The sequence below is a fragment of the Camponotus vicinus genome, unplaced genomic scaffold (genome assembly GCF_025532165.1).
Source record: "Camponotus vicinus isolate PSW18456_S1 unplaced genomic scaffold, iyCamVici1.0 SCAF_3, whole genome shotgun sequence".
Taxonomy (NCBI): domain Eukaryota; kingdom Metazoa; phylum Arthropoda; class Insecta; order Hymenoptera; family Formicidae; genus Camponotus; species Camponotus vicinus.
This window is the reverse complement of record NW_028141967.1, coordinates 4,568,105-4,589,598: the sequence shown is the minus strand read 5'-3', so window position 1 is coordinate 4,589,598 and position 21,494 is coordinate 4,568,105. Positions and strand designations below refer to the sequence as shown.

Below are 21,494 nucleotides of genomic sequence, written 5' to 3'. Positions count from 1 at the left end.
GCCGTTTCCGCGATAAACGCGGCCAGTTCCTGCGACGATACAATCGAGCTCGTTTCGGACGATCTGCGTGTTGCGTGCCGGAAGTTACTCATGCGGAACGTTTTCCAAAATAAACACACTTCGACAATCGAAGGTCAACATCTCATTAAAAAAATGTACTCTTTCAAGATAAATCTTACGAAATAATTTCTCGAGGAAAAATTCGAAAATTTTCGGCATCATTTTGGAATTTTATCATAGATATCATCGAATAAACATGCTTCCAAATTTGAGTGTATTAAATTATATAATTATAAAATAAATTTTAAAATAAATTATATAATATATTATATAATTATATAATTATAAAATATTAAATTATTTTTCTCACTTTAATCCCACTATTGAACGACGTGCATTTTCGCGCAATAATTTAATAATAATTATTATTAATGATAATCTCATTAACGATAAAAATTCTTTAATTCCCGTAAAATAAAAATTCTCTAGATATCATCTTCGTTTTCGCCGTCAAATTGAAATACGCTATTAAAGTCTCGAAATGTTTATGAATACTAAATCCATCAGTTTTATAAAGGTAATAAAATTTCGATATCGATACGACAAGGAGGTTGGATATTGAAATTGAATGAAAGTGAGACAAAAATTCTCCTGGAGGGAAAGATTCGTGCGAAAAAAATCGGCAATTTTGTTGCCGCGAATTGCAAGAAGTTGAAAGGGCGGGATCTATAAATTATGTCGCGCCGTGAAAAAGTTGATTATGGACCAGGCTCGTTCTTTTGTGCGAGTGAGATTGCCGTAGGATGCCATTAAAGGAAAGGGATTATTAATGACTCGATATCTTGATGCCGTCGTGTCACTGACCCTCGGCGTCGCGATTGTCAAAGCTTTTCTTCACATCAGTGATTAATCTGACCGAGTGACTTGCAGTCTCCTCGAATCTTACGAGGATAATAATTTACTTCGACAGAATATCCTTCCGACGAGTCTGCGTCTTTTCTTCCAAGTCGAGAAATATGCACATTTTTATATTTTATTTTTTTTATACATAATTCAAAATATATATATTTAATTATGTCTCAATATTTTTTGGAGTTGTATATAACTCTTTTACAAAAGTCATTTTAATTCGCATAAAATAGTATTATTTTAATTTTTAAAATATTGTTACATTAAAAACACAATATTATGTAAAATAGTTATTTTAATTTTGCTATAACAATTAATACAAAATAAAAAATAAAATTTTTAATTAACATAACTTGACGCTGTCATTTTCATAAATATATTGTTCAACATAGCAGGAAATTCAAAGATCTAAAAAATTCAAAAGACTAGATCTAACGATTATCATTTTGAAAAATTAATATTCAAAGAAAAAGAAAAGGTAAGAAACCAAATATCAAACTGAAAATTTAGATAATTTTTAGATTGCTCTTGAAAATGTATGCTTTTGAAAAATATGTAAAATATCTTTAAAGTGTTTACTTCGTTCTTCTTAATTTCTGTATTCTTAATTTTTATTGTTGAATAAATCGTTCATAATAAAAAATTTTAAAAAAATGTGTTTTATATATTTTAAATGCGTAACGTTTAAAATTCTTTATTTTTCGATAAATTAACTTTTGGCTGTCAATATAATCGAAGGTAAATAAAATTCAGCGCAATGTTAGAAATCCAGAAATTCATTCTCCGCGAGTCTGCGGTGGATTAATCATTGCGGACGCGATCCCCGTTGTCAATATTGCTAAGCCGACCCGTGTGAATAGTAAATCATTTGTTATTATGCATCAGTGAGTCCATCCGTTAATCAAAATTTCCAGCGACGCAAAGGCCGCATCGACGTGTTTAATGGCACGATGGTAGCCATATTAAGCACTCGAAAGTGTTGAACGTGAGGCAAAAGCATCGCTTTAACAGCTTTGCTCTCGCTACGAGTCTATAAAATTCAATTTTTACCTACAAATTTTCAGGCATTCGTGCCTGAAAAAAAAGTATTTCTTTTCTCAAATATTGTGCCATTTTTATTCCCCATTCAAATTAATTTTTCTGTCATAATTTTTACAACTTTTGCTCCCCCTTTTTAGCCTCAATTTCTGCAAGTTCAAATTTATTTATTAAAGACGATTCATCAAAATCAGAAAAAGGCCTAATTGAAAGCAAGCTTTTAATATAATCAAATTTTTAGATTATTTAAAAAGTTTCCTCTCGATTCTGGGACATTCAAATATACAATATTATAAAATTTTCATTCGCGAATATTTGACCGATGGCCCTTTTATCCTCTCAAATATTTAGCTCGTAAGACTCTCGATTTTGCAAATTCTTTTGAAAGATCCGCGCAGAGCGCACGAATGTGACTTTACATTGCGAGTTCTCAGCTTGTTGAATTTTTTACGCGACTGCCGCTTTTGACTCTTCGCGAAAGTTTATCGTTCCTTCGTATTCCTCGTTTCTCCGCAGACAGGAGAATGGCAGGGATGGGAAATAAAGGGGATACTATGAATATAGGTATTTTTCGTGCTTGCGGCGAGCCATTTCCATTCGCATCTCGCGACCTACCCCTTCGGAATCCATCAGGCGAAAGAGAAAAAGGAGGAGAAGCGACGGTCTCCAGAATGTGTCAATACATCGCGCCCGAATTCGAGCTTGCACACAATCCCCGACACAATTCCGCGAGATTTCAATACGCCGAATGAAATTTCTATCCGCGAGAATGTCGAATCTCTCTCTTTGCATTTCGACAAATTTGAAGGATCGCGCAATTTTCGAAAGGCTGGCGATTTATCGGCGTACTCTACGACTAATTTCAAGTCAATTTTCCTCGTCAGAGAAAATTGATAGGATAGTTTTCATGTCATAAAAGATTGAGAATATTTCAAATTAAGCTCCAGAAGAGATTAGATATAACAAGATTTCTTATTCAATTTATATGATACTTTCAAGCATGACTTTTAACTTCAAAAGTAGCCAATTTCAAGATGGAGATTTTAAAGATGACGATTTTTTTCTTGTTACAACCAAGGAAAAATTCAAATCGATAAAATACAAAGCCGACAAAGTTTGCCTTATTTTAAAATCACCATGTATACAGGTATCTCATATTTCATAAGATTTACGCGCGAAATTCCGTACACACCCTCGACGCTGAAATTTATTTTAGTATTGATGTCGGTTTTTTTTACATGTAAAAAAGCTTAGAAAGTTGCGATCGAACGGAACTTTGTTTTCTCTAAACGATTCAAAAGCAAAAAAATTAATCTCGGGATAGAATTTTAATCTAAAATATTACAAGAGAGAGAAAAATTAATATGTCCTAATAAGTCATAAATTTTACGATTAATTGCATTATAATGTTAAACCCTCCATGATAAATTTAGAAGAGCGAAAGTATTGAATTATATTACACACGTCGTATTTTAAAAGTTTTATTTTTACGAAATATTCTTTCGAGGTAAACTGATCTTCCCATGATCAGATTTTACACATATTACGTTAAAGTGGCAAGATTTTTTTACAAAAGCATAGTTCATGCGAGAAATGTGAATGGGGGATTTTTCAAGTCAATACTTTTAAAACGCGCTAGAGAAGAGAAACTTGATCGTTGTTGCGTTTTACCCGACACAACAACAGGGGATCCCTCTTATTTCCCATATGGTAATCTGTCGAAACTTAACTGGCGCGAAGGGTCCTTGAGGGTAACCTTCGAACATTTAAATGAAAATAGGTGTGTGGAATGTATAATATGATGTTTCACAAACTGTATAAATTTTTGTTAAACCATTTTTTCAAATAATGCGAGACCGACGTATCATAATTAGTTAAAGTGAAAGCGACGCGTGAAAAACAAAATAATAGTGATATTGTTGCGAATTACAGAGAGAACGTGTGCGTAAGTACTACACTTGTCCGAAAAAATTCTGCTTCGTAAAAAGATACCTTTACACAAATTTTTTGTTTACTTTATAAATAATAACAATACACGGAAACTTTAAATATTTTATAAATTTAAATTAACGGAAATTATATTATGTGTCTGTGTGTGTGAAATAAGAATATAAATAATATAATAAATAATAAGAATATAAGAATATAAATAAAAAGATATAAAATACCAGCAGATTTTTAAAATAAATCAAAGCACTTATAATTAAGCTATATCAAGCTAGATACATCCCAGCAAACATCAAATAACGGTTATATAACTGTTAATTATAATTTTCCACTCAACAATATAATTGTTACATAACAGTTACATAACAGTTACATAACATGTAATAATTATATTGTTGAGTGGAAAATTATAACTAATAATTATATAAATGTTACTTGGTGTTTGCTGGGATATATTAAATAATGTAGTTTTTTCCAAGCAAATTGTTCAAATGTAAAATTAAATTCATATTCTGTAAAATTTTAAATAAGATTTCAACAGCAAGATTGGCAGGTTCAAGAATTCCGAAAATCCACGAATTCAACCGACCTGAAAGGCTAAGCTCGAGGATCCTGTAATAAAAGCCTAAAAGTTAGAGACCGCTAAAGTATTTTAAGAAAGAAAAGTCCGACTTTCTCTTCTCAAGCGAAGAGAGAAGAAGACCTTTCCCTCTGAATTCCTTTCTGCTCTCTTCCCAGCCTTCTTCCCTTCTCTAACCCAAGGGATCATCCCAACGTTTTCACAAAAGTGATGATTGATTTAAGGGGACCGAGGATTTTTGCGCGTTTGTCTCTGCGTTCAATCTGTGAGTCAAAACACGTTTCAAATCGCTCTAGAGTTTGATCGCTCCAGGTACTTTCGAATATTCTGAGAGCCTCGTCGCATCACAACGATCAATGTGAGCGCGATTTTAGAAAGCCCGCCATTTTCTTTCGCCGAATATCTCTGTTTTTTTCATTCTATTATCCAATATACACGAGTCGTAGAAAAAACAACAACAGATTCTCGCTGTTTCTCGCGGGTGGATTCTCGAAACTTGCAATCTTTTTTTTCCTCTCGACGATTTCAACGAGTTTAAATAATTTATACACATTTATGTACTTTATTACATATTTTTTATTATAATTTTATTTTATATAATTTTTATAATTTTATTTTATATAATTAGTTGCCTATGATAATCAATGTAATTAACATTTCTCTCAACCGCAAACTCGTTAGAAATTTCAAACTAGTAATAGGGCGCCGAGCAAGGGATCTCGCGAGCGATCTTAATAATAAAGGCACGAAGAAAGGGTTAATTGCGGGCGGCCGTGAAAAAGAGGGAAAAAAGGAATATCCTCCACGTGGCTCGTGCCACCTGGCACGATATTCGCTCGCTCGACGAAACAAAGTGGTCGGTGATTTATGACGCCGACAGCCGGGGATCCTCGGACCGGGAATAACGCGTCCCGAACGAGTCCCGGACAAATATCCCGCGGGTCAGCAGCCGAGCGCGGCTGTCGGATGTAGATATTCGACAGAATATTAAACCGATACAAAATATGCTCGCACATACACGCGTAAAGACATCCAGAGAGAGAGAGAGAGAGAGAGATGGATAGACACATAACCGCACGAAGTTTGGCTGTAAAAAAAATAAAGTGCGCCCGGTAGTGTCGGCAATCGATAGCAGAGTGAACGACTGTATTTTTTTCCCATCCGCGTACACAGAGAGTGCTGTGAGCGGGACCAGTTCCCGAATTCGTTTTCAAATCGTCGAATTATCTCGACCAGAGCGACCGAAGCTCGCGCGAATCCTCGAAATCCAACACCTCTCTCGGAGAGAGGTGCCTTCAAATTAATCCCCGCTTTCACTCCACTTCGAGCTTTTAAATCGATTTCTATCTCCCGCCGTGTGAATTAAAATGCGGTCGAATGGGTGTACTGGGTGTTTCCCGCATCTTCGCTTTCTTAGGGAGAGTTCGCAACTCGCGAAACCTCAGACGGCTTCGCTCTTTACTCCAGAAATTTTCAAAGGAAAGAAACAAAAAAGAAGCACCTTTTCTTTCTTTTTTTTTTAATTAAAAGAGGGAAGACTTGTATGAAATTAATATAACTCAAGTATAAAATTCTAAAGAGACACATTTTGCAATTACAATGAATAAAATGAAAGATCCAAATCCAATTTGGCATACCCTGTATATATAATATACGCAGGTATAGATTGGATTTTTCCTTTCATTCAGAGATCCTATTACTCTTCCGGCTGTTCTCTTATCTCTCTTATCGTAATCCCCGCATTGTTGAATTTGCGGATGCTCCAAAATTTCATACATATGGGATGCGGTATAAGGTGGAAAAAAAATTCTCGAAACGACGCATTAATCTGATCGCGGGAAGGAGATGAAGTAAATTGGAAGCTTGAAAAGTGTCAAATTGACACGACAGCCAAAGCGACATTAAGCGGAGATACGACGACAGAAGAGTGATATCGATTTTCGATCGCCGCCTGTGCAATTATTGGATTTCATCGAAATTTAATTCTCAAATTGGCCTTCCATTAGAAAAACGTCAATATTGCAATTGAGATTATATCCACGAAATATTTAACGTTCGTAAAATTCAATAATTAATTCGAAAGAATTAACCGAAATATCGATATTAACGCATCATCCTGTTACAAAATTCAAAGGACGTGTCAATATTTGAATCAAATCTTTCCGAAATTGAAATCGTTTCGAAAAATGATTTTAATTGGCCAGACACTGAATATATATATATATATATATATATATATATATATATATATATATATATATATATATATATATATATATAGAAAGGACATCCATTCTCATTTTATCACGATTATTTTTTTAACGACTTGATCAAAAGAAAATCAAATAGAAAGTAATTAATGTTTCAAATATTTACCTCATTATTCTTTTAATATTCTTTTGATTAAAAAATTAATTGGAATTAAACCAAAATTAACTATAAAATTTCAAAATTTTTTTACATTAACTTTGCAAAAAAAAAGTCATTATTAAGAAATCTGCCTCAGAAAGACTTCATCTGAATCATGCTCGATATAACTAAAGCGTGATACAAATATAAAAATATAAAAATATAAATTATAAATTATATAAAATATAAATTATATAATTAAATTATATAAATTATATAAATATATAATTATATAATTATATGATTCTAAAAATAATATACTCTTTAATTCTTCCTGTTTTTTCTTCAAATCGATGCATAATTTTTTTTTATAAAATATGACACATGAAAAGGCAAAGTGGTTTAATAAAATGTCGCGTAGAAAATTCATAGCATTCTGAGGAGATCGACGGTTAAAGAAACAAAGTTGCAAAGTGAAACAGGAGAGGACAAACGAGGCGCGGAAACGACGAGTAAATTGGACACGAAAAGCGCGTCGGACTTGTCGTAATTAGCTTATCGCTGATAACACAACAGAACTTTCTACGGGTAGGTCCCGTCTTAATAATACAGCGGGTTAAGCAAGACCGGGGGGAAGAAGGGGGCGCGACGTTTTCTCACCCCCGCTGTGTCAAACGACGAAACTCAGCCGGCGTGCCTCGCATAACTTTATGAAAGCTCGTCTGAGATACACGGAGGATTTGAAGCGAAAACGGATTCTCGCGAAAAGCTCGCGATTGTCTCCTCCTCCAGCGAGATTATTCTACAAAAATATCTGCACGACGCGATCAAAGGTAAACAATTTATAAAAAGGGAAGCAAATCAAATAAAAAATTCAAATCAGCTTAAATTAATTAAATCATGTAAAAAAAGTAGATCAATTAAATTGACAAATTAATTTTTATATTTTAATAAAGTTTTTATTTTTATAATATTAATTTTTATTGTCGAAATTACGTTTAATTAAACACGAATTTTTGATGATAAAACACAGTTTTGAATGATTTAAATCATTTGCTCGTGAAAAATTTTTCATATGAATACTGGAAAAATATTGCCAGCTCGACTCTTAATTTACATAACGCAATAAAAATAATAATGTAAAAAATAAATTATATATGCGAGAGAATAAATTTTGATTAATTAAAATTTGATGTTAAATAACGCGAAAATCTCTAGCGAAATCAAAATCTAATTGTCCCAAATTAATCGATATGACTTTTCTCGCGTTCGATTGACAGTTTTGATTTTACGTAATTGAAAATGAAGAGCTTGCCCAGCGAATTAAACACCTCACGAGGGAAAAATTCGGTGACGGATGTTGTCCATTGATTTGTCGTTGATAAAAGAGGTTTATTTTCGTGTAAAAAAATGCAAAAAAAGAGACTTAATTATAAATACATCTCCCAACCACACTATGGCGAAAATGACCTGCGCCGATTAATTTATTCCACAATTTTATAAAACTGAGAATCTCGAGTTCTTGAGTTCTCAGATTCTTCTATAATTTTGATGCTTTATAGTCTTTTACATCTCTTGAAAATTTCCTTTTTTATAAATAAAGATCAGTCTCTCTTTCAGTTAGCATATGATTGCAATTAATAATATGCAACTGTATTAATATATAATAAACAGAACACATCGCATAATTTCTAATTTTTATACCGCATTATACATATTTAATTATATTTTCCATTACTATTCAATTATTCGACCATAATTCGATCATTTAATTAAATTGTTGGATTGCAGTCATTATTCAATTATTGTTAGATTATTATCGATAGCATGTATAATTGTCTTTTCGAGTTTTTCATGGTGAACCGGAGCATATATCTCGGGGCTGTTGCATCGTAATTACACGACATATACGAACGCGCGCACACAATGCATCGCATGTGCATTGCTCGTAATATTGTGCACCGTAAATGTGAATTTTGTACATAATAACGTAATGTTTGGGGAACGGCGTATGAATTATAAGCGGATCCTTTCTTCGGTAATAAACGATGCACATACGTGCGCGCGAATCTCCGGGGGACGGGTGACGGTTTTGCATTAATAAAGCAGCGAAATATTAAAGATCGCCGGCACAAACACGCGCGCGCGAGCGCTGGATAATCCGGTGGGGTGCATGAATATGCAAGTTTCGGGGGTTGCCCCGGCGTAGACGGTAATTTTGTTCGACACGCAGAGTTGCGTTAATTCCACCTACTCCTTCGTGCATTAACCGCCCGTCGTTTCGTTGCGGGATCCGCCGAGTGCTCTTCCCTCGGTTCCTCTCCCCCCCTCCCCCCTCATCCCTCTCCCGCCCCCGCCTCGACTCTCCCAGAGGCACGATCCTACGAATGGGACATCCCACGCGAAATTTGCACGACACGACGAATGAAATTTAAATGATTCGACAAAGAGAGAACGCCTCGACGATTCAAAGGTTAACCATTGTTTCCTTAAAAATACACTTTGATCATCAAAACGCGATCCTTCCTCTTTTCCTCCCCCCCCCCCCGCTCTTGCCCTGGCGCATTTAAAAATTAATCTCCCGTTAAAGTATACTTTAAGGATGAATTAAGACCTAATCTTAATTGAATCTTAGCTTGACTTGAAAAATAAGTAGAATTTTTATATTAAAATATTAGAGATAATTGAACTAATTTTCTTCGAAATAAACCTTCATTTTTAAAATTATTTTTGGTTTTTTCCTAAATTTTCTCAATATCTTTCCTGATGAAAAATCGTGTGTTTACTTTCGAGGATAAATAAAAATTTCTTATTGAAGTTAAATTCTAATGAGAAAAATCGCATCGCAAGAAGAACAGCTGCGAAGTAAATTGCAAAGCGGGTGTATTTATTACTCATTAATTACTTGCGAGTAAAGTGAGATCAACGGTTGACCTTTGGCGAGAGTTTTACAACCGGAAGTTGCTCGATAGATTAAAGTTTTACGCGCAGTTATATATCCATCGGATGTAAAACGTTTATTAACGAAGAGTGGGCGTATCAATTATGGCCTTTGGCAGCTTGCAAAAATAAATAATTGAAAAAAAAAACGCGTTGCAAACGCAGCGCACTCGCGTTTTGAGACTCGACACGGAAATTAATTATTAAACAAAGTTTAAAGGTCGGGGAAGAGAGAGAGAGAGAGAGAGAGAGAGAGAGAGAGAGAGAGAGAGAGAGAGAGAAAGAGGAGGAAAGGATAAAATCGCGACGGTTAACATCGATCTCGAAATAACAGCCTTCTATTTGCTATAATATTACGCCACTTCCGCGTATCGTCGCTCAGAAAGGGGGAGGAACGGAAAATTTAATATCGAATAGCCCCGAATTGACTCGAATGCAATCTAGCGAAGATTAAAGGAAAATTGCCACGCCCTTTACAAAGTTTACATAACAAACTACGCATGCAAATTGCTTGTCTATCGTTATCGTGCATGCCGGCGAACCGACGTATCGATGTCACCTCGATATTGCGTCATCTTAAGAAACCAAGAGACGTAATGACAGTTTCGATAGATATGATCAATAATAATTCAACTTTCGCGCACATATAAGATTATAATAATTTAAATAATAATAAATTAAGTATATATATATATATATATATATATATATATATATATAAGCAATAGAATCTAATATAATATTAATTTAAAATTTTATTATTAATTTATTATTGATTTAATATAAAAAAAAATATTTGCGCGCAAAATAAATGAGAAATAATTTCCAAAATATATATATCTCTAAAGAGGGATTTATTAAGAATCTCAAATTGAGATTTCTTCAATTACTTACTTGATATATGGACCAAGAAAATTTGCATCCCCTCCACACTAATCAGTTTTATCGAAAAATTAATTTTCGCTACCATTCACGTCTAATTTTTATTTGTCGCAAAATTCAAATTTATGTTTTGATGGAGCCATTAATTTAATATCAAAATTTTATTATTAATTTATTAATTTAATATCAAAAATAAATATTTGCGCGCGAAATAAATGAGAAATACTTTCCAAAATATATATATCTCTAAAGAGGGATTTATTAAGAATCTCGAATTGAGATTACTTCAATTACTTACTTGATATATGGGCCAAGAAAAATTTGCATCCCCTCCACATTAATCAGTTTTATCGAAAAATTAATTTTCGCTACCATTCACGTTTGATTCTTATTTGTCGCCAAATTCAAATTGTGTTTTGATAGAGCCATTAATTCAATATCAAAATTTTATTATTAATTTATTAATTTAATATCAAAAATAAATATTTGCGCGCGAAATAAATGAGAAATACTTTCCAAAATATATACATCTCTAAAGAGGGATTTATTAAGAATCTCGAATTGAGATTACTTCAATTATTTACTTGATATATGAACCAAGAAAAATTTGCATCTCCTCCACATTAATCAGTTTTATCGAAAAATTAATGTTCGCTACCATTCACGTCTGATTCTTATTAAATTTGTGTTTTGATAGAGCCATTTAATCTCTTTATATCCCTGACATACAGTCAGGTTTCACAAAATATGTAAATATTTCTCTCGAGAGCTTGATTAATCTCGCTGTCGTTATTTCCACAACGTCTCGGTATGAAAATCTGTTTGATACGGACGACATTCCGCGAATAAAACATCGCGCAAGAACGACGAATGTCAAGATAATTGAAATTTATGTCTCGGCGAGCCAAGAACGCCGCTAATTGAGTCGGGATTTAATTAGTCGCGCTTCACGCGGGTACGAGACTCACCCCCCGTCGTTTTGCTGCTTTCGCAGGATACTTTCCGCTACCGTCGGTCTATTGCCTTGCCTGGATCTGCCTCGACGTTCTCTTCTGCACCGCGAGCATAATGCACTTGTGCACCATAAGCGTGGACCGTTACCTGAGTCTACGGTATCCGATGAAGTTTGGACGCAACAAGACCAAGAAGCGGGTCACCCTGAAGATCAGCTTCGTCTGGATCCTCAGCATCGCGATCAGTCTGCCCTTGAGCCTCATGTATTCCAAGGTGAGCTCAGTCTGTCTCATCACATTCTCGATTTCGATTTTTCTTTTGTTATTTTCCCATCTTATATAAAAATATATACGAGATAAAATGTAGTCTGATTAATAACTGTCTTCATCTACTCGCTTAATATATTTATAGTCTTGTTTTAAATTTTTTATTATATTAAATTTATTAAGTTATTAAATTTTTTGTAATATATTTATATTTACGAGCTTTTTATTTTTTCAAAATTTTTGATATATTTATAATTTTAAAAATCTATTTAAAAAAAGATATATATTTAGTTTTTAATTATTTTCTAAAATATTTTTAATTTTTATATTATATGAATATTAATTAATTAATTATTAAGCGAATAAATAAAGACAGTTGTTGGTCAGATTATATTACTAGTTCACTTTTATTTCTTATACAGTGTTCTAAAATTTCCGGATATCCTTTTAATAGTTAGATTAGATTCTCTGGTCAATTTAAAGTAATTTTCTTCTTAGAGAGAGAGCAAAAATATCGAGTAGAGTCATCACTTTTTGAAAAAGTTCCAAATTTTTTTCCTTATCACATATCTTTGCAATTAAACCTCAAATTAAAATTTTATTATAAATAAACTACACCTGAAATTAATTACAGAATGTAATTACGTCGTAGCTTTAATTCTGCAAAAGCCTTCTTTTTCAATCACTTCTTTATTTATGGATGCCTCGATATTTTCGATACAACTGAGGAAATTGGTCAAACAATCTATTATTAAAAGAACAAAAGGTGACTTTCTCAGACATTCTGTATACATTAATAATTAAAAATGAACCCTATACATGTTTCTGTTTGCTTTCTTACACTTTCTTTTTTGTTCCGCTCGCTCCGCATCTTGAAAAATTAAACACCTCTCATTTCCAGCGACCCCGAAATGTAATTGCAATAATTTTTTTTCGCTCGGGGCGAGAATCTTTTTTAATTTTTCGTAACGATCGAAAAATTGCGGGATTTCGCGGCCACAAAATCCCCGTCTCAGAAACGGCGGACGTGAAATCACGGTGACCGAAAGTTTATCGCCGCTTGCGCGGGAAACGTTGGCCATCGATCATTCGATACGCGGCATAAGGACTGAACGGATTTTTAATATGGAAACTTGTGCATCGACGTGCGTTTTTCGCTCGGCGATCTCGTTCCGTCAGGAACGGAGTGTATTTTTCGCGTCCCTCTCATAAATTTCCCGACCACTTGTTTCGCAATCGCCCCGAAAACTTGCTCGACTGCTGAAATTTCGCTGCCAAATGCAGCGAATGCATTTTGCGACATGCATTTCGCGCTTTTTCCACTTTTATGTACTTTTATGTAGGTGGTTTGAAAAGTCCGTGCAAAAATGAAAACTACTTAATTTTTTGGGATAAACCTTTTTTATTTTTCAACGTAATCTCCTTTTAGGCTTATGCACTTCATCCAACGCTGCTCCAATTTGTTGATCCCTTCCGAATAATAGGATTGGTCCAACTCTACAAAATAGGCATTCGTTTCCGCAATCACCTCGTTTGAAAAAAATCTCCTTCCCGCCAGCCATTTCTTTATATTGGGGGAACAAGTAGTAGTCCGGGGAGCCAAATCTGGAGAATAGGGGGGATGCGGAACGAGTTGGAACCTTAACTCCATCAATTTTGCGGCCAAATTCTTTTTCATCCATTTTTTGGAAATCACTCGACTTCCGCGATTCAAACGAACGCCAAACACAGAGAAATAGACCGATCTGGCTGAAACTTGGTGTGTGTTCTTCCAAGAGATGCTACTAACTGAAAATAATCTCGATACACACCAGTGCCATCTCTCTGACTTTGCACGGATTTTTCAAACCACCCTCGTAATTCATGTTTTGTCCCGAGTAATTATTCCACAGCACGATTTACTCTTATTCCGGTATAAAAAGGAGACTTTTCTTTCGTCTTCGCTCGTTATCGCCCACATGTGTACTCTCCGTTCATTTTCATGTCAAAGGCTGCGACGGCAACCCTCCTTCTGTCCTCTCTGCCCCTGTAAAAGTACGACGCGCTAGAAAACCAACTAATTACGCGACAATGAAGTAATTATATTCGTCGACTTTAATTTCCGCGAAACGAAAGCGTGACGCGGCGGATTCGGTGGAAAATACCGGCGTTATGGTGCTCCCTCAGGAACCTGACTAGTGCACGTCTAACAGGTTATTTTCTTACCTCGAGCGTGTTCATCGTCGTAGAAGCTGCTTCGGCTTGCAAACTGCTCTTGCAAATGTGCAAACTACTTTCGTTTCTCGCGGCGCGCGCGAGCGTGAGAGAGAGAGAGAGAGAGAGAGAGAGAGAGAGAGAAAGGGCGAGGGTAAGGGAGCAAAAGAGGGAGAGGGAGAGAGAGAGAGGATCGAGCATCGCCGCAGAACGCCGCATCGACGAGTTTGTCGGACGAGTTTCAGCAACTTTACAGCACCATTTACCAGCGCGTTGCCTTACTTGGGTATTGATCCAAATTTCGCAGCCGTCGTGCACTCATTCAAAATTCTATCCAACATCCGGAGTGAAATTTGTCGCCCAACGCGACAAAAATTGTATTCCGTCCGGTTATACACTCGCGTTTTCTCCGCACCTCGCTCTTGCATTGTAACATCAATTACTTTGAGCACTTTAATCCGAATTTCACACCTACGCGATACGTGGGGAGAGAGAGATAATATATAGATAAATCTGCAAATTTCCCTCAAACTTGTGGAGTTCGAATGCTCTTTTATTCCTGCGCTATCTGAATATTTTCAACAATGAACGGATTTTTTAAAATTGAATATCAAAAAAATTTCGTACAAACTTTTCATGAAATTAAAATAACTTTATTGAGAGTTTTAATGTCGCAAATTTTTACGAGTCCGCTGATTTTCGACGTCGACGGTTTAATTTTCTTTAAATAAAAATATTTGTAATAAAATGCAAGAAAATTTTTATATTTATTTTAATATCAAAATATCAAAATATCAAATATCAAAATTTTAATACACGTGAAGTTAACAGAATTTTTTAGTTTCAGAATCTCTAGAATTTTTAAATTTTTTAATAATTCGAGAATTGTTCACCTTTAAATAATTTTCACTTTTATAATCTGAATGTTTTGTTTAAATTTAAAAATTCTCAAGAGTCACGCGATTAATAAAAACTTTTCATTCTTCAAATTTTTTTATCTGTGAATTTTCAAACTTGTAGAGTCTAAATGCTCTTTCATTCCTATTACCTGGATATTTTCAGCAGTACGCGAATTTTTTAAAATTAAATATCAAAAAAATTTCGTACAAACTTTTCATGAAATTGAAGTAACTTTTTTATCGAGAGTTTTAGTGTCGCAAATTTTTGTGAGTCTGCTGATTTTCGATGTGAATGGCTTAATTCTTTAAATGAAAATACTTTTAACAGGATGCAACAAAATTTCCATATTTATTTTAATATAATCGTATCATAATATATATCAAAATTTTAATACTCGTAAATTTGATAAAACTTTTTAATTTCTAAATCTCTACAATTTTTAAATTTTTTAATAAACGAGAATTTTTAGCTTCTAAATAATTTCCACTTTTAGAATTGAAATGCTTTGTTTAAATTTAAAAATTCTCAAAATTGATTAATAAGGATTTTTCATTCTTCAAATTTTTTCTTAACATCTCGAATGTTTAAATTTTCAAAATCCTAAAATAACTAAAGTTCTCCTTGCAATTTTATTCGATTGTAATGTCTGTAAAAAATGAGTTATCGAATCTTTGACTTCTTTTCTATCTTGAATTTCAATAGAAAAATTAAATTAAAAATTCTAATTTTTTTATTCTTTCAGTTTTTCCTCTTCTTTTTGGAATTTTAAATTTTCAGACGTCAGATGCTTGCATTTTCGAGATTTGAAAATTTTCAAGGATAGGAGAATCCTCGAACTTCTATTTTAACCGCTCGGAATAGATAATGATTCTTCATTCGTCGAAAATCTTCGGCATCTGAAAATCTCAAAGATCTCAGAGAAAACTGACATACAAAAGTGTTTAAATCCCAGAACTTTTTCATCCCCCGATTTCGTGGCGCGTGGTGAATCCCTGGGAATTCTCGGTTCCTCGATTTCCTGCGACTTAAATCCCAACGTGGAAAATTAAAGAGCGCGGTTGACGTCTTCGCCGAGCTTCCCTCGATCCCTTCGAGACGTCACGTCACGAGTATTATCAACGTGACGTCGAGCGGAATTCGCACGTGCGACGGATGTACACGTGCGTGGGCCATAATCTTGCAACGAGAGAACGTCCATTTCTCCCTCCCAACCCCTTTCCTCGTCCCCCTTTCACCCTACATGTACTCACCGACGGACGTTATAACCCACGCTCGATCATCACGATCGCCAACAGCGGAAGCGGAACACGAGCTAACCATTACACACGACGGAGACTAAAAGCGGAAGCGTATTTCAAGGAAGATTCATGTCTATGCGGGGGTGACCCGCGAACCCCGCGTCAAAGTTTAACGACGAGCGCGATGAATTATGGAGTGTGTTGTCTAGCAGAAACTATACATTGACTTTCGAGATAAAGCGCTCAAATGGACGTGTGAGAATGACTAGGATTGTTTCCAAGAGTGTATTATAAATTATTAATAAACGATTTGTAGGAGTTTTTCACAAAAGACAATCCCCTCCCCATTTACTCAAGAGACGATATCGTGAAATTGCAAGAAAGCAAGTTTCCTGAAACAATTTTTTAATGAAAATTAATAAGATATATTTTTAAATGTTTTAAAAATAAGATATATTTTTAAGCGTTTTAAAAATAAGATATTTTTAAACGTTCTAAAAATTAAAACGAGGTTTCTTTCAAAAGTAAACACACAATACTGTTCCATAGATATTTCTACTTATCTATATATCTATATATTTTCTATCTATCTATCTACATATCTATATATCATTCATTCTACTCGATTCTTCTAAAATTATAATTAGAAGAATGTAAAAGGAGAATAATGACACATATATTGTTTTCCATGAGATAATTTCATTAGAATTTACAACATATTTGCGATATTAATTCCTAAAAAATGGCAAAATATAAAAAAAGTATGGCTTAACATTAGCCAAAATTTAAATAGAAATATAAAATCCCTCACAAAGAGAGATTGCAATTATTTTAATAAAAATCTAATTTAATTATAACATTAATTATAGATTCTAATTTATTAATTCGTAGAAAATAACAAAATTCGTGAAAAAGTCGAGCATCAATTTATTTACAATCGTTGCGCTCAGTATAAAATAATTGTAAGCAATTATTTATTACATTCTAATTCTCTCGTTTTCTCATTTAATTGCCTCTAATGAAGATTAATCTATCGTAAATAGATTAGAAAGAAGCTCTATCTATATAATTCGACGTAAGAAACCAAATTCGCGAGCGATCGATTAATTTGTCTCTTTTATATGTTGCTAATTAAAGGTTGCAAGGTAAACAACACTGATAACACGAGTAGATCTGACGCAACGTCTTTTATTGGAGCTCGCAGAGTATTTCGTTGACCAGACAGACACGCACAAGGGAGAAAGAGAGAAAGAGAGAGAGAAAGAAGATTGCGATAATATTAAAAAAAAAAAGCAGGCTCGAACGAAAAGTGACGACAAGCATATCGCGATTTTATCGCGATGACGAATGACGGACGTCGAGATAGCAGGAAGGGGTGATGCGTGTTTCCGACCCTTAATCCTCGGTATACTCGAAAGGCTCGGGTGGGTCGGCCTCCTTCTCCTCCTCTGGCTTCGGCCCGAAAGCTGAAACAAACCGAAAGCGCTCAGGCACACGCCCTTACAGCATACTCTCGGTGCTGAAGTAGCAAGACCAGACTAAACTGCTCCTGTCTCCCTTGTTTTTGTCATAATTTTATTTAAAAGTAATTAGAACATTTACTTTTCTCCTTTTGTTTTCTCTTCAAGCAATATCCTATAGGAATTTAATAACGTTATAAATTATTGATGAAATGTAAAAGATAAGATCTTACAAGCTCTTGAAAATCTCGAAATTAATATATATAATTACATGTGAATATATATGAAAAAAATTAATAAATCTTTTCCTTTACTTTTCCAATCTCTCTCTCCTTCCTCTACAAATAAATAGTTGAACCATAATTAAATTTTGTTCAATTAAAATATAATTTAACTTTCCTTTTTCTGATGTTTATTTAAAATTTTTGCCTCATCTTTTTCTCTGCTATTATAAATATAAATTATTAACTCTTTTTTCTTCTTCAAAATTAATTTATAAAAATTTATAAAAATATTACTTTCTTCTTTCTGTTTCCTCTTTAAACAATATTAAGAATATATTATAAAGTTATTGATAATATATATATATTGCGTATAAAAGATAGACTTTTACAAGATCTCGAACATTTAAAAATTAATAATACTAAAATTAATAATACTATATGTGAATCTAGAGAGATATGAAAAATAAACAAATCTTTTCCTTTATCTATTCCTTAATCTTTTCAATTTTTTGTGCTTTCCTCTTTTAATCTTCTTATTCTTCTTCTTTATAACAACGTCTATAAAAATTAATAATTAAATTATTTCAAATCTTTCTATTTTTTAATATTTCTTTAAGTGTTATCTCATTGCTCTTTCCCTATCTATTGTAAATACAAATTAATAACACTATTTCGCCTTCTTCGAGATCAATTTATAAAAGTAATAAATCTTAAGTTTATCAATTAAAAATCAAAGATATAAATATTTTTAAATAATAAATTTTAATTGATAAATTTAAGATTTATTACTTACCGGCGACAGGCTTGACGAGCTCCTCCTCGGTATCGGTTTGTATATGTTTGACCATAACAATGCCGCCGATCTGAATATCCTTAACGGGAACGTAAGGACTGCCCTCCAACAACTGGATGACCTTCAACTGCTGACGCAGGACCCGCGCGGGATTCTGAAGGATCTCCACCATTTCGAAGTTGGACTCGGGCTCCTTCTTTTCCTTCTCATCGTCTTTACTTCCTTTCTTCTCGGCCTTCTCCTTGGACTCCTTAGCTTCCTTCTCGTCCCTCTTCTTGTCATCCTTCTCCTTCGAAGACGACGCGGCTTCTTTCACCTCGTGAAGCTCCTTCGTTTCCGAAGGCGGATCCTGCAATATGTTTTTAGATTTTCTCTCGTCGCTAGTCAGCAATCTATTATCCTGTCCTTTTCGTGTATTTGCCATGCAAATCACCGCGTTTACCGCCGAGTTTCAAAATAGGAAGTAATGGATTATCGACGTTTCGAAAAGGAATTGGTTCTTTAACAGGAAGAGGATTCCGTTCTTGCAAAGGATTTCATTCTTGTTTGTCGGAGTTGGATCTTCTAACTTGAGGCTCGATATATTTAAGGGATAAAAATATGCTCAACGTATATAGATCACACAAACATCCAAAGATATATAAAAAAAATACTACGTAATGAATTAAACGCAATCCGATTAAAAAAATTCTGCGCATAAAAATTTCACAAGCACGAAACAAGAAACGTTGAAAATTGTACGATTCAACATTCGAGAATTTAAAAAAATTTCAGAATATATGTCTTTTAAAATTCACGAATTAACAGATGAAAACTTGCAAGATAAAAAATGCAAGAATTCAAATTATCAAAAATAATGTAAACATTAAGACACAAAAACTCAAGTAAAAATTTAAAATATCAAAAAACGTGAAATTCAAGAAATCAAGGATTCGAAAATTTATGAATCTAAAAATAGATTTAAAAAATTCGCAGAATCTAAAATAGCTTTAAAACTTGCAAAATTGAAAAGTTCAGAATATAAGAAATCCATAAAGAGCCTAAGAAATTCATAGATCTTAACACATTTCAAAAATGCAATTGACTCACTATTATTTGTATCAAGATTTGATCTTTATCAAGTATTTAAGAAAAAGAAATAGTCACGATAAACAGAAAAATAGCAGGAATAATTTTTTTCTCTCTTAAGAAATTTTCATAGACATTATTTTTTATATTTGATCTAATATCGATTAATGATTATCGAAACATAATAACATAAACAAAAGATTTTCAAGAGAGCTAAGCTATCGTTTGACGATAGATCCTAGAATTTTATTTCACGCCCGCACAAAGGACTTCGTACCAAGGACTCTTTTTAGAAAATCTTCGTGATTATTCTCGCTATTTTTCCTCGATTAAAAATGCAATCCCATTGACATTTCGGTGACATTTTCATTAACTCACCACGTCCATCTTCTCGTGTGAATCTCTGGCCTTTCTCTCGGACTCGCGTCTCTTGGCGCGAGCCGCGATGCTGAGGACGGCGGTGGTGACCTTCTCTCGTTCTTCCCTCTTCTTCTCCTCAAGGGGTGCGGGATAAGCATACATGCTCGGCTTAGCGTCCGACTTGATCTTCAGCTTGGGCATCTTCAACTGAGCATTGAGAGCGATCAAGCATGTAGGCGTGAATGCCAGGGCCAGACAATGTGCCAGAGGGAACCAGTACCAATACTGAGTGAACACTAAAGCGCCAACTACAGCCAGCATATTCGTATGTCCTGTTCGTGACTGTAACGATACAGTCACGTTACGTCCACCTAAAAAAAAAAAGCAAAAGTCTCTTCGTAACCGCAGATGCTTTCTTGCAGCTGACTTGCTCTTATAGAATCGGAATTTTAACTAATGATAAATATAATAATTAACGTTATATTAACAGTACATTTTAAATATTTTTTTATTTCGTAAATTTGTCTTCAAAACATTCAAGATACGAGAGATTAGATATTTATATATATATGCTCATAGAAAAAAATTGTATATAAAAAAATTATGAAAACATGAAAAATTTGAGGATTTAAAAATGCATGAAAATTTAAATTCAAAGAAATCAAAATCGCTTTGCAAAAATTGAAAAAAGTAAGCTTCTAAAAAAACCTATTTTTATGTAAATAAACTTTAAGAATTTTTTAAATATTTTATATACATAAAATTTTAAAATTACACGAAAGAATCAAAGAATCGAAGGTTTAATAAAGTCAGAATTCTCATTCTAAATCTTTAATTCCAATTCATCTAAAATCCTTGTATTAAATTGTAATTTTTCGTCCCATTGCATTAATAGAATTACATTCAAAGGAAAAAATTCAGGATGACCTAAAAGCAATTTTAATTTTCTAAGAAAAAAGTTCAAACTAGTCGAAGAATACATAATTAAAATCAAAACAACGGATTATATCATGTGCAAAAAAAGGATGCTCACCGGCATCAATGATTCCTTGCGCCAAAATGGCGCCGAACTTGGCCATCACATCCTCGTGCTTGTCCACAATGACCTTAGCATATAAAGCTCTGAAATCCTTGACGCGAGGACACGTCGACTCCGTCTGCTGGATCAGGATCATGGCGGAGGCGATCAATGCACCCTGCCTGACAAAGTTCACAGGATCATTGGTCATCGGGTCCAGCAAAGCGATAGCTTCCTTTAGACCGGTACCCGCGCAGGCGATTCCCAACGCCATTGCTGCCCCATATCTCACGTGAGGATTGTAACTTTCCGCCAAAAGGGACACCACACTAGGGCACTGTTCCGGAGTCCTGAAATATGCCAGCAAATCGTGCT

General features: G+C 34.1%; 2 protein-coding genes across 6 annotated transcripts in view; one reads left to right on the top strand and one right to left on the bottom strand.

Moving 5' to 3' along the window:
- The window catches only part of 5-ht2b (5-hydroxytryptamine receptor 2B), a 50,000-nt gene that overhangs the window by 13,103 nt on the left and 15,403 nt on the right, over nt 1-21,494 (top strand). For 3 of the 4 annotated variants that reach the window (XM_083092932.1, XM_083092933.1, XM_083092931.1), the window contains exon 3: nt 11,640-11,872. In XM_083092932.1, the coding sequence (XP_082949058.1) occupies nt 11,640-11,872 (233 nt within the window). Of the gene's footprint in view, nt 1-43; nt 134-11,639; nt 11,873-21,494 lie in introns of those variants that run through there. The other variant, XM_083092934.1, reaches the window with a different exon arrangement.
- Nucleotides 17,369-21,494, bottom strand: part of Rpn2 (Regulatory particle non-ATPase 2) — a 48,437-nt gene continuing 44,311 nt past the window's right edge. Inside the window, exons 11-14 of one of the 2 annotated variants that reach the window (XM_083092930.1) lie at nt 21,135-21,469; nt 20,120-20,472; nt 18,674-19,022; nt 17,369-17,662 (exon numbers count right to left, since the gene is read on the bottom strand). In XM_083092930.1, coding sequence (XP_082949056.1) covers nt 17,592-17,662; nt 18,674-19,022; nt 20,120-20,472; nt 21,135-21,469 — 1,108 coding nt within the window. In that variant the 3' untranslated portion in view covers nt 17,369-17,591. Of the gene's footprint in view, nt 17,663-18,267; nt 18,439-18,673; nt 19,023-20,119; nt 20,473-21,134; nt 21,470-21,494 lie in introns of those variants that run through there. The other variant, XM_083092929.1, reaches the window with a different exon arrangement.